Source organism: Aspergillus vadensis, assembly GCF_003184925.1.
Source record: "Aspergillus vadensis CBS 113365 unplaced genomic scaffold BO88scaffold_11, whole genome shotgun sequence".
Lineage (NCBI taxonomy): Eukaryota > Fungi > Ascomycota > Eurotiomycetes > Eurotiales > Aspergillaceae > Aspergillus > Aspergillus vadensis.
In genome coordinates this window covers 327,390-340,789 of record NW_020292049.1, presented here as the reverse complement: position 1 = coordinate 340,789, position 13,400 = coordinate 327,390, and the positions used below count along the sequence as shown (strand labels likewise).

Here is a 13,400-nt window from a genome sequence, read left to right as displayed (position 1 = left end):
ATACTGCGACAATCGTTCTATAAGATGGTCACAGGGACCAACATGCCGGAATGCCAGAGTCTGAGGCACCCATGCAACAGCAAGAGCCAGCTTTGGAAGATATTCTTCCGAAGAATCGGCAGATAAGTCACAGCGACATGCTTCGTGAAGTGACTTGCCTCCAGAACTGATTGTGGGTCTGTATTTGGGTTATTAAGTGCCACTCGTCTAAATAAAACTGAAGACCTTTTGAACTAACTAAGCTTATCCGATTCTCCTGGTGCCAGAGTTTCGCTGACATTTGGAAGTAGGGAACGGAGGGATGCAGACTCTACTAGTAGTAACTACAGCCAGAGCTGTCGGAAGAAACAGCCTGATGATGACTGTTCCGATGGTACCATCGACGTACCTGCTTATTTTCTACTTTTATCACCAGACCGCAGAGTATACTACAGTGTATGCCATAACAACCTCATCATTTGCCTACCGAAGCGAATGTGGGAATTTGAAGACATACTGACTTGAATAAAATGCAGAGCAATGTGGCGCAGATGTTGACATCGACGCGGTGGCAGAAATGCTGTATCAAACTTCCCTCTGAAAGGGACAGTGTCGCGAAGACAAGCGAGAATAGCCGATGGCCAGTCTAGAACCGCTTGAGCTAAAGAATGGTACCTCTCCTCCAGACTGTCGCACCCCGTACGTGGCTGAGGATTACTCGGCGTACCCAACACTCATCATACTAGCTACATTGATCTGCAAGGATCTATCTGACAACTAGAGCTGACAAGTCTAGCCTGGAGATGCGCCATTTGGCGTTGCAACGGAGCATCGCCACAGCCACTTGGACGAAACAAGGCTCAGCGGTTAATCCTTCAGGCAATGCAAGGCTTAGCAATAAAGCAGCAAAGCAACGATTGAGGAAAGTGAGACCATCCACAAATATTCGACTTGTTCAGCCGCGTCATCATGGAATTTTCAATGTGGGATCCAATCAAAGACACAGATCCGACCCAGAGCATAGAATCCCGTTGCCTTTGGCGGTCATAGCACCCATTCAGGCGAGGACAACGAGCTGATATCTGGCCCAGCGGCTGGTTAAACGCCGTTCCAGACTCGCTTTTGAAGGACGCCCAGGCCTGCCTGTGGCGGGCTGTCCGAAACTTGGTGAATTGCACGTATAGGCAGTGCTTCCTAGCTGCCAATACACAGAAGGATCGGCCCAAACAAGGATAACTGGTGTTCGTATCAGCATGGATCAATCGGCCAGATCATTTGAACATACCGAGCGTTCAGATGCCCTGGCTAACCGGGCCTACGCAGTCTCAGCCAGTTGGTGGGCTTCATGAGATCTCACACATCGAGGGTAGATCTCGCCTCTTCTGTCCCGTCTTCCAAGCCATTATCGTTGCCCGAATCTCCAGTCTCAGCCCATAGCCTGACTCGATCACATCTTGAACAGGGATCGAGTAAGGCAGAAAACTGACTAATTAGGACTGGTTGGGCATGGGCGGCAGCCATTTCCGATCACTCCAGCGAAGATGTTGTCATAGTGGTTTCAAGTAAGATGATAAGTTTAGCCTTTTGGCGCGGAAAAGAGGTGGGTGTTGGTGACCTAAGTAACTAAGTGCAGTGACCTGAATCCTTTCGACCTTCCGCGTTTCTATGGGAAGGGCGGGTGGCCCAACAGCTCCGGCCTCAAATTTTAAATGATTCGCTGTCAGTTGCAGTTTTGCAAGATAGCGCCAACCGGGCGTCCCATGGAACCTTCCAATGTTCGGTAACTGTCCCAAGTCTAGATACTTTCCCCTTTCGACCCGGAAAAAAAAATAAATATTAAAAACCCAAACAAAAAACAAGCAAACCAGACACAATCACCAAATACCTAACTACTAGTTTTTTTTCTCAGGGATGAAAATGTCAGCTTTGCAATGGTACTTGGTTCGAAAATAAGTTAGCGTGACAACTGCCCAAGTCAGGCATACGCTAAAACCTGGAGAGAGGAGAGAGAGAGAGAGAAAGAGAAGGGAGGGGGATTCTCAACCCAAAAACTTTCTTCCCTGCTTTTTCCACCATCAACCGGCAGCACACACTGCTGCTGTATGCGCATCCTGCATGGAATCACAGATGGTACGAACTAGTGGACCACTTTGAAAGCCTTTTCCAGCCTATCATCCCACCACCTTCAGGGAAATTGGACGATCACAGAACGTCTAGCGGGCCCGCCGATCCCCTGGCCCATCGAATAGGGGTGCTTTGCTACCACCGACCATGACGCCCACGGAATAGCGTCACGCATCTATTTTTGTCCCCATGTCGGTTTCTGTTCTTTCCCCTCCCTTTCATCCATCATCATCGCTTCTCCAGACAACGACCAAGTCGATCGGGGCCAAGGTACGAAAAAGTACCTGCGTACTAAAGATAATCTCAGAAGCAGGCAGGCATCAATGAATATTGACGCCCAGCTGGCTTCACGCTTCACCACCTTACATCCTACAACAAATCTAAATTGTCCGCCTAAGACTTATCACAGTGCATTGGTGTGAACTGTGAAAACAAGTTGTGAGCGCAGCGAATGCTCGCTAGCTAGCAATTTAGTTTAGTTTAGTTAGTTAGGTCCATCAACTTGTCATTTGATGCCAGCCAGGAGGGAGGACCGTATGATCATCATCTCCATTGACTCCATATACTTCTTACAGTTGTACTGTACTATAGGTAGTTGCTTTCTATTCATCGCTTTGGCTTTTCCAATCCATGCATTCTCTCTGCTTATTTCCCGTAACCGAGTCATTTCCGTTACTCCGTACTGGTTGAGCAAAATTGTCGCATTATTGCATATCTTACCCTTACTCTTACTACTCTCCGAGGATGCGTTGAAATTACTAGATTGCTGGAATCCCGTTGCTCCCGGACTTGGTGCTATATCTGGTAAGGTAGGGTAGTCAATGATTAGTCTAACTTATCGCCCTCCACTTTTTGGAAGACGGGCGAGGAATAGTATTCCCTTTTTGGTTGTAGAGGGGAAATTGGTAGATACTTTGTATGGTTGTTGTCATGTACTAGTTAAGTGGATGGGGATGACTACTACTATTGATTTAATTGGTCTTTATACCAATCATCGAACCTGACTATGTCACTTACTGCTAGCAGCTAGTGAGTTGGTACCCATTATCGAGGTGTTGTCACGTGGTATGTTGGGATGATGATGGTGAGATGGCTATGAGGGGTTGGTTATCCGAGTAATGCTAGCAGTATGGTCTGTCATCGGGTCTCTACTGGTGATTTGTGTATGATTAGTAGTTTCATTCGGTACCATTCAGGTAGATATTAATTTTCAATTTTTATGGTTATGATCATGATGTTTCAACTGGTGTCGCTTGCTCTGTGGTGTACTACTAGGAGCTGGTATATATACTTGTAGGTGTGGTGTGATTGCAATCACTACTTGGTACTTAGATCCAATCAGTCAGTGGTACTAGTACTGTGTTCAATAAATACGATCTGTACCCGATCAGATTCTTGTCAATTAGATTATCATGCTGTCGCATCGTGCTTCGCCTGCCAGCAACGATGTGTATTTCGCAGAGTACCTGGGAGTTGGTGAAGAATGTGTCCGTATCGGACGATAAGAAGAATGGTGGGGATGGGAAGACTGAAGCGGGATGAAGTCGGGAGGGGCAGAACTGGCAATGACGCAGTTCATCGCCGACATACTAGGCTCGAAGCTGGTTAATCTGTTGAAAGGCAACAGCGATTTTCAGACTTCAACCGATTTCTCCCTCACCGATCGTGGGGTCGATCGTTGGTTATTCACTACTACGAAATTGCCCTCGGTGTTTGGATGCAGTCGAGAGGTACCAACTTTCCAGACCGACAACAACGGTAGAGAAGCCAAGTTCGCCACCGAATTTAGTCCGTTGAGATAATGATTATTCCCTCAGCCGCTTCCCCTCGATACAGTGTCTAGATCGAGGACGAAGTGGTGAATGCGTGAGCAGTGTGCATGACTCACGGGTTCAACTCAATACCCCGCTGTTGCTCATACTGCGACGGTGTCCTCAGTTCTGCCGACCAGAGAGGGCCGGAGATTCGACTGTCTTCGAGAATCGGCAAGAGGGGGATTTCCTAGAACAATCCTCCACCCGCGCAGATTAAGCCGGAGACAACGGTGGAGTAGCAACTCTGCACACGAGTATCCCACGTATCTAGTCCCTGATTTCCCTGGCTATGTTTTCTTCATTCGGGAAGAGACACTATGAGCGCCGTCGGTCATTGGCCCGAGCCATGTTCAGACACGATAGCCGGTTCCAGAAACGGCGCTTTACCCGTTCGGGGACACACTATGGGCTCCTACGGTGCAGTAGTCGGTCCATAGTGGTCACTTCAACTCCGTAGTATCGTCATCGCTTTTTAGGCCTCAAAAAAGCGGTGACTCTGCAGTGGGCTCGTGGTGGGTGCTGGAACTCTGAAACACAACGGTGGAGGAGCGGTTGACCGCCAAAAGCGCTTGCCTTCGGTGAGAGCATGAGGGGGAGCGCGTTCCTAAGCCATCATGATTTGGTTAGATTCTATCATCGTGTTGGCAGGGTGGAGGTGAAACGCCAGCACATAGACCACTCCATCCGCAGCAACCCTTAGTCACTTACCGCGTTCCTCGACTAACTCATTGAGTAAGTAGTAGGATGGGCTAGTTGATCCCATGGACCAACTGTTCTTCCTATCCCACCGTGTGTGAACGATCAGTAGTAAGAGTACTTACTCTAAGTAGTAGTCGCGCTGTTCTCCCAGCTGTCAGTGGTCTAGTCCTGATTGGGAGAGAGTCACGTGTAACACGTGACCCGTAGTGTCCCTTTCCGCGTATTGGGCGGCATCTTCATCCGCCCCACACTCTTCCCCCCCTTCCCCAAATGATCGGTCCATCGTCGATAGTCTTGAGATCGTCCGGTCACGGCGCCAGAGGAAGATCCGGGAAATATTCTAGCAGCTGGATTTACGAAAGATTTTCGTCACCTCTCCGGTACGGCGCTCCATAGCCACCATACCCCTAGAGACCACAGAGTGGGCAGACTGTCAGCAGTCCGTGTCCAATTACCTGATCCAGCTCGTGTCATTCCTGAACGGCCATGTGCAGACAACGCCGGCTAAACCCTGGATGTCTTCCGCGTGGTACCGCGGGTTGGGCCCGGGGACTGTACCCAGGTTACTACCGCTTGCCTAAGTTGTTGCTTTATACTATGACCACCGGCTTCGTCTTTTGCAAGATCTAGAGCCACGAAGAATGGGATGCCTGGGGTCGACAACAAATCCTGTTGATACCCAATCGCCCCTTGGAGTTTGCTCATCTAGACTCGACTCCAAAGTGTCGTGTCCAGACACAACGTAGAGGAGGTTTGTGCTCAACTGTTCAGGAGATCTTACGTCTCTCAGTTATTCTGCTGCCGCGTCTGATACGACAACAAGCGACCGCGATAAGGGACAACTTGAGTTCCGGCTGGCTCGTCATCTGCAAGCGCATCACCAACTGACAGAGGAGTAAGACCAACTAGAGTTGGCCGTGACGAGCACTGTGGTAGTGTAGGAGCATGTACGGAGTATGGGGACGAGAAAAGCCCGAACGGGTGTAGCCTGACATCGACGTGGCAGCCGTAGAGTCGAGGGGGGAAAGTTGGTAGACTTCCCGGGTGCTTTGTACGGAGCAGACGGGCGCAGGAGGCCTGCCACTGGCCACCAACCGGACCGTTGGTACATTGCTCCGGCGAAGCAAGCCACTACTGCTGGTGGGAGGACTACCATAGGTACTCAGGTACCTCAACCTGAAGTCACGATTCCTACCTTAGACTCAGTAGGTACCTGAGGCTTGCGGAGCCACTGCTGGGAAGCAGGCCCGGAATTCTTTCAAGCCCATGTACCGCCGTAGGCGCTGCAGCAGACCGGGTACAGCGTATCAAGTCCAGCAGAAATGGGCTGGTGCAGCCAGTCCCCATAATAATAACCAGACTAGCTTGGGACTCCATAGGAGAGACTGGGGAGTTGGTCATTGTAGGACTCCGTACAGTAGTAACAATTAGTAGTAGTAGTAATAATAATCCCGTGCACATAACCCATCATAACCACTCGGATGACTGATCATGGCCCTTCCAGCGCAGCAGGTGCTTTTGCTGGTCCGGGTCGATGACGATGGCATCCGTTTCGCTGCCTCACTTTGGGGCACACACACCGTGTTTGTCCGTCCACTGCGACTCGTCCGATCGATGTGTCTAACCCGTTGCAACCAGGTCCATTCAGGCCTCTGTTGAACAGTCAGCGTGTCACCCTCCCCTTGACCTTTCCCGGTAGGTCTAGTCCTGACTTGGGTGGTGGTGGTGGTGTGTCTTTTTTCTCTTTGCTGACTGAGGACCACCATTAGTGGTCTGCTGGACGTGGGTTGGCCGTGTTCTCTCCCTCCTTCTTTTTTCCTACCTTACAGTGCTTAGTGTGCTTTTCAGCCATCTTCCAGTTTTTCCCTTTTCCTTTCCCATTCCCATTTCCCCCAGAATAATAAAAATAATATTACTGACGGCCACTGGTTAGTAGTTGAGTGGTCTCTTCTCTTTTCGGCACTAGCGCTCTGATCACCATCTTCGGCCCAGACGGTGAATTGATTTCCCCCTCCTCCCTCCTTCTCTTTCCCCCAAAATTACAACAATAATAATTATTTCCTTTTTTTTTTTTTTTTTTTTTTTTCCCTCTATTTTATTTTTCTTACTTCTTTTACTTCTTCTGGTTTTGGTTCGCTCACACTTCCCCCTCCCCCTCTTCTTCATCCTGATACTTTTCCTTCTTGGGAAATAGTAAAAAAAGAAATGAGGAGACAGAAGGAAACACAGATAAATAATAAGGATTTTTTTTTTTTTTTCCTTTTAAAAAAAAGGCAAAATAAAAAGTCAAAATGGGAGATCAAAATGGGGAAACCAAAAACTATCGAATGAGAACTAAAGAAATCAGTAACCCAAATCGAGAAAAATAATAATACACCCATTCATACTACTACTACTGTACTTACTAACTTACTACCTAACTCAACTCCTCCCAAAAAAAGTTGCGACAGATCCTGGCCATCCCAAGAGGGTCTGGACTCATCTGGGAGGCTTCCAATCCCTCCCTCCATCTTTCCATCCCCGCCCAGTTTCAACCTCTTGATGGGCCATGAACTCCCTAAACTAACCTGCAACTACTGCTTCTCCTTCTGACGGATCTTTTGTTCGCTCATGCTCGTTCCATTCGTACCTTACCCATTTTTACTCCCCTTCTCTTTTCTGCCTCCCCTCCCCTCCTCTTGCTTTTTTCGCTTTGCTCCTAATCCATTCTCACCTTAGTTTCATCCTTGACCCTCTCCGGACCATTCGACCAACCCGGGTGTGGGGATGGTGGATGTTCCATTTAATTGATAACCTCTTCCCACCTCATCTGCCTCCTCGTTCTTTATCGTTATCGTCATCTTCCTTGTCAACATCCATCTGGCACTCCCCATTGTTCTCTTACTCCACCGCGCCTTCATATATCTCCTTCCCCCATCTGTCTCTCTCTCTTACCTACTCTCTCCCTCCTTCCTCTTCATCATCTCATCTCATCTCATCTCATCTCCTTCAACAACTTTCCCTTCCCATACTATCTTACCTCTATCTTATCTGTACCGGCCTTGCTTCCTTCTGCCGTGTACTCCTCTTTCTACACTTCACTGTCTGCCCCGTTGATCTCAGTATCTATCGGGCTTTTCTCTACTACTCTCTATCTCTATATTCCAGTCAGTCTTTCCCCTCTCGTGGTCGCTCTGAGGTGCAAGTCACCAAGAGGATTTTCCCTGCCATACATATACTAACTCGCGCCAGCTCTAGAGATCCTCTCCAATCCCCTGAAGTCACTTGATACTGATAGCAGCACCTCCCTCCTCGTTCATCCTACGTGAGAAGAGGCAGCACTCAGCGAGGACTTCTTCACCCACTATGGCTGGCACCATGGCCGACGACGAACTCTTCACAAGGGCCATCTCTGGGTATCGGGACGCTTTCTTGGATCGACACTCCCATCTTCCGGAATCAGAGCGAAACGAACTTTGGAGTCAGCGGTTAAGTCAGTTCATGACCACCACGGCCTCTTCTTCCATATCCTCTGTCGCCTCGTCCAGTTACCGCCCGGTTCCCGGTTCTGGTCTTCCTGAAGATGGCGGCGCGGCTCTCGAGAAATCTGGGAAACGGTTACGACAGGATACTCCCCGGACCCTACCTGGTTCTGGTCTTCCTCCACCGAAACGACGAGTCACCGTATGTGATCTATCTTGGTCTTCTGCTCCCGCCTCTCCTCCATACCTGCGTTTTTACCCATTCTGTCCCTCCCGCGCTATTCCATGATCTTCTTCTCTTCTGTCATCTCCCGCCAACAGTCCTTGGATTGACACTTGGCAGACTCCGGAACCTCCAGTGACCGTTGATCTGACGCGCGAACTGTCTCATGCGTCTTCGCCAGCGGCTCCTGAGACTACTCGACGCCTCTCAAGAACGAATTCTCGGAAAGGCAGCTCGGTCTCTTACTCTGGTCCTGGGCCCTCCTCCCGGCATACGGCTATGGTCCGTTCGCAGAGTCAGCAGATACCGGTTGCGCACCGTCCGTCGCTGACCACCCCTGCAACGGGCTTTCGACACTCCTATGGACCCCAGCGTGTGCAGCGCCGCCTTGACCATGTCAACGAGTATACGCCCTCCGAATACGCCAAACAGTACTTGGATGATTTCCAGGGCCAGGGACACGTCTCGGCACTTTCTATGGCGCTTTCTGCGGATTCGACGATGTCTGGACTTCGGCAAGAACCCCAATTGAATCAGGGCCAGCCTGACCTGATGGCGACGAACTTCGCTGCCATGTCTAACCCCACCATGGTCGAGCAGCCGGTCCAGCCGGCTGCCGTGGAAATGAGCAGGAGTACCACTACGGACTCTCTGTGCGGAGGTTTGGGAATGATGAGATTCGATTCCTCGGGACCGAATCTGGACTCCAATTTCTCATTTTCCGTCCCCTCTGAATTCGTCACCTCCACCTCCCCCATGAACGTCCCCTTCCCTGCTTCTTTCTCATCTATGCACCGACACCCAAACCCCGAAGTCCCCTTTCCCTTCACTGAGCCCTCTGGCTCGATGTCATTTTCTTGCTCCGCTCCATCCTCCACATCCTTCCATCCAGCCATTCCTACACTTTCTCCGTCCACTGCGACGGAGATGAGGCCTTCTATGTCTGTTGAGAGCGACAGCTCGTCTCTCTCCCAGCCATCGAGGGCGGCTCGCAGAACCCAAGAACAGATCGTTCAGGGTACTCGACCCATTGCTCCTAAAACCGAGCCACACAGCAGCTCACCCCCCAAGGTGGCTGAGCAGCACAAGATGATTCGCATTTCATCATCGGATGGTACTGCCAAAGAGGTTGCAGCCATTCCCAAGGCCTCGATACAACGGCCCCCACGTCCGAAGACGTATTGTAACATGTGCAACGACCAGCCGGATGGCTTTCACGGAGAGCACGAGCTGCGTCGACACATTGAGCGGGTCCATGCCGTTGTTCGCAAGGTTTGGGTTTGCGTTGACATCTCTCCTGGCAAGACATTCCTGGCCAACTGCAAGGCTTGTCGGAATGGCAAAAGATACGGTGCTAACTATAACGCTGCCGCTCATCTTCGTCGCACCCACTTCAACCCGTGCCAAAGAGGCCGTGGTGGTCGTGGCAAAGACAGCGAGAAGCGCGGCGGCAAGGGCGGTGGAAATCATCCTCCCATGGATGTCCTGAAGCATTGGATGGTGCAGAAAGAGGAGATCGTCCTCGAAAATGCCCAGAACTATATTGACCAGGATGCGCTAGGCGATGACATGGCGGCTGCTCCGGCTGCGGCCTCCGAGGACATTGCGTTCTCTGGATTGCCTCAGACGTCGGTCGAAGACATCTCTTCCCATGGTATGGATTCGACATTAGTGAACGGATATGAGTCCTTCACTGCGATGCCGACGATGGTCATGGACCCATCGATGGATGCTACTCCCTGTTACTTCGATTCTCAGACGTTACCACCTGAGATCGATTCGTATGTGTGACTGTATAAACCTCAGCCCAGCGGCTGATGGCATTCTCATTTACCTCCCCTGAGGGGCTCGAGACTAGATCTTTGGTTACTCATGGGTTTCTTGTTGATACTATACATCTTGAACCTTGGATTTTTGGGGCTGTTTCCATATTCTTCACATTGCACTTTTCGCCTATATTTCGTGTGATAAATTCTCACTGGCTTTGCTTTTCTTCTCTTTTCTCTTTTCCCTTTTCTTTTTTCCTGTTCTTAATATTTCTTCTTCTAATTCTTTTCCTACATTTTCTCACTTTTTTTTTTTTTTTTCTTTTTTTTCTACCCCTTCTTCTTTCTCTTTCTTCTTTCAGTGATTCTTCTATCTTCTATCTTCTCTTCTCTTCATTCTTCGGACTCCAGAGGGTCGACCAAGCCGACCTGGTGATGCCCCTGATGGGCGCTACGACATAATGTGTGATGATGAGCAGTCAATCAGCAAGTCTCAGATTCGTGAAATATATTGATTTGATGCACGTCGTGCATGAAAGCCACGGTCCCCCCGAGTACAAGACTCGGGACTAGGGTATGATGGGGAAGACCACTGCCAACTTTGCAGGACCTATTTTGGTAACTGCAGCCTACTCTTGCTAAAGGATACTAAGATGCGCAGGGACCCTGCCCGAAGATGCCACGGGCGGTGACCGTAAGGTAGGCGGTGCAGGTAGGCGGTGACGCCGGGCGTGGCTTTGTGCCGGCACCCGACTGCCACGAAGTTGGGCGCAGTGATTGGGCGCAATTTTAGGGGTCTCATGAGCGCCGGGGCATACAGTGGAACTGCAGGGCATCCCTCCTGCCAATGATGGCGGCGATCCTTCGGCCGGCCGACGACGGTTGGCTGACAACTAACCTTTCATTCCCTGAGCCATCGCCCGTGGGTGATGGCAGTGGGGCGCAACCCCGAACACCAGGGCGGTGATTGGTAGGCATACAGTGCTGGCCCCCGACCGCTGAAGGGGTGTCCGACAGTTGTTCCCAGGACAAATTCCCCAAATCAATCATAGCAGGAACCGTCGTGGCTGGTGCCTGACGGTAACTGGGTCCTGTAGGGCTGCGCTAATGTGGCTGAGTCTGGGCGGTGCTGCGTATGAGACTTGTATGTATGTATTGTAATTATGGGCTGACGGTCCCCTTCGGTCGGAGAGGGAGAGCTGGCTCTCTCTCTCTCTCTCTCTCTTTTCCTCTTTCTTCTCTGCACTTTTGAAGGAATAACGACAGATGATCACTTAGCTTTAGATAGCACTTGTTTCGGATTCAATATTAACAATATGCCATTCTTTCTCTCAGTCACTCATCGGCTGCTTTTCCCTGTTTCAGGCTGGGTAGGCATGGGCGGCTAAGTAGGATTTTCTGGCGTCCTTCTAGTTGGGGGTGGGGGCGTAAACAGGATTGCACTACTGCTTCACTATTGGCTCGTGGGACCTTGATTGCTGTAAGGTATGTTACGAGAAGAAGAGCAGGGGAGTGAATGGAGTGTAATTTTCTTTTTAAGTACAGCACTTAAGTCTCTCTCTGCTTCTCCGTCTGTCTGTCTCGTGTGTCTTGTGTCTGTCTGACTGTCTTTCTTCCTTTCTCTCTCATCCACCAACCAAAACCTTAAAGGTGAACGGCGGCTCAGCGATCTTCTCCTCTTTCTCCGCCTCCTTTCGCCTTTCCTACCCCTAGCGATCGTTCCTTTTCCTGCTCTTCTTCCCTCTTCCTCTTCCCCCCCTTTCTTACCTTTCCGCTTTCCATCGACTCCGTTTAGAACTCGGCGTTGTCTTAGGTACGCTTATTTCCCTTTAATTGGCCAACGCAAGGCTGGGCTCTCGTCCTCCATCCACTCACTCCGTCCACTCACTCATCCTCTTTCTCTTTCTTCCACCCGCTACTGTCAACTGCCAAGTTCACCACGCTGACCCAGTCCTATCTTTTATTCCTACACACAGACTCTTTCCCTTCACAATGAGCGCTCCCGGATACTACAACGGCCCTCCTCCCCCGCCCCAGGCGTAAGTCTTCCGCCCTCCATTGCGCCCGATCTCCCGTGGTTTTTGCACCGGCCATTCGGATTCAAAGCGACCGCGGCTTGTTGGTTCAGGAACCCATCTCGAAGCTGGCTTATCACCAAGCCTTTTGACATTGGTCATTTTCTTCCTGGGCTGGCCAGCGGTCGCAGAATGTCTCCTTAGATCACACCCCGGATTTGCGCATTGTTCTGACTTGGTCTCCGCACAGGTACCCTCCCCAGGGCTATCCGCCTCCGCAGGGTGGTTATCCTCCCCAGGGATACCCCCAGCAGCCCTACCCTCCAGTATGTGATACCAGTGCTATATTCAGTCATGCGATCGGACTCTGACCGGACAACAGATGCAATACCAGCAGCAGCCTCCTCCCCAGCAGAAGGACCGCGGATGTCTCGGTGCCTGGTAGGCCTCACCCTTGCTGAATTTTGTCGCACCGCATCTTACTTATCGGACCGTTTTTACCATCTAGCCTGGCCACGCTCTGCTGCTGCTTCCTGTGTGAGGAATCCTGCGAATGCTGCTTTGAGTGCATCGAGTGCTGTGAAATGTGTTAAGCTGTGATCGATTACGGGTGCTACCTCGAATGTAGCGAGGGCTGCGCGACCAACCGAGCTCTCACGATCGATATACGACCTCGACGATACGATAAATTCCCCTTTCATCGCGTGCTACACTAGACCGGTCGAGTCCAGGGGCGCCGGGAAGCGCTGCTGTGACAGCTGCAGTTGCTACGCGGTTTTTGTCTATTTTCTTGTTAATCTACCCATCGCGTTACTGTTGTCTTCCTTCGTGCCCCCATGGGAATGCTCTTTTTCTTTTTAATTTCTTTTTTGTTCATTATGGTGATCCCGGATATATGTGCTTAGGAACCCGGGGGTGGTGCTTGGAACGGGGAGGGAGGTGAATCATCCTCCTTGCTCCATGGCGCTTTTCTTAATTGATGACCTGTGAAATTTCCCCCTCTTGCTGCATCGGCTACCCCAGTAAATGCCATCATCTGTGATATGTCCCATCATCTGTGCATGGTACCCCCCCCACAAAGTGATACACAGTGTAGACTGCATCTGAAGCATTTACCTTTGATGAAAGCAAAATCCAGGACATCTTGGCAAAAATCTGCAGCTGTCATGCCTAGGGGGCACCTGCGACTCTAGTTCCCTTTCCGTCTGAGCTTGAACCCAAAGCCAAGCCCACCGCCAGGAGAGTCCAACCAATAACGGTCTCTCCGATTGGTGGTACCGTTCGGTCTGGCAGAGCGGGTTTGGGCTAGGCAGCCTTAT

At 50.6% G+C, this 13,400-nt stretch overlaps 3 protein-coding genes across 3 annotated transcripts; all 3 read left to right on the top strand.

Moving 5' to 3' along the window:
* The first annotated feature begins 7,279 nt into the window (after positions 1-7,279).
* On the top strand, positions 7,280-8,270 carry BO88DRAFT_42493 (uncharacterized protein). Its single transcript, XM_025708786.1, has 3 exons — positions 7,280-7,762; positions 7,848-7,989; positions 8,168-8,270. The coding sequence occupies exons 1-2, from the start codon at positions 7,390-7,392 to the stop codon at positions 7,922-7,924; spliced, it is 450 nt and encodes a 149-aa protein (XP_025562919.1). The 5' UTR covers positions 7,280-7,389; the 3' UTR covers positions 7,925-7,989; positions 8,168-8,270.
* Positions 7,694-10,434, top strand: BO88DRAFT_42511 (uncharacterized protein). Its single transcript, XM_025708804.1, has 3 exons — positions 7,694-7,762; positions 7,854-8,279; positions 8,421-10,434. Exons 2-3 carry the CDS (start codon positions 7,962-7,964, stop codon positions 10,089-10,091), a joined length of 1,989 nt encoding a protein of 662 aa, XP_025562918.1. The 5' UTR covers positions 7,694-7,762; positions 7,854-7,961; the 3' UTR covers positions 10,092-10,434.
* Positions 10,435-12,058: 1,624 nt separating this feature from the next.
* On the top strand, positions 12,059-12,526 carry BO88DRAFT_453575 (uncharacterized protein; the record flags this gene model as incomplete). Its single annotated transcript, XM_025710754.1, has 3 exons — positions 12,059-12,105; positions 12,332-12,407; positions 12,464-12,526. 3 exons carry the CDS (start codon positions 12,059-12,061, stop codon positions 12,524-12,526), a joined length of 186 nt encoding a protein of 61 aa, XP_025562917.1.
* Positions 12,527-13,400: the final 874 nt, after the last annotated feature.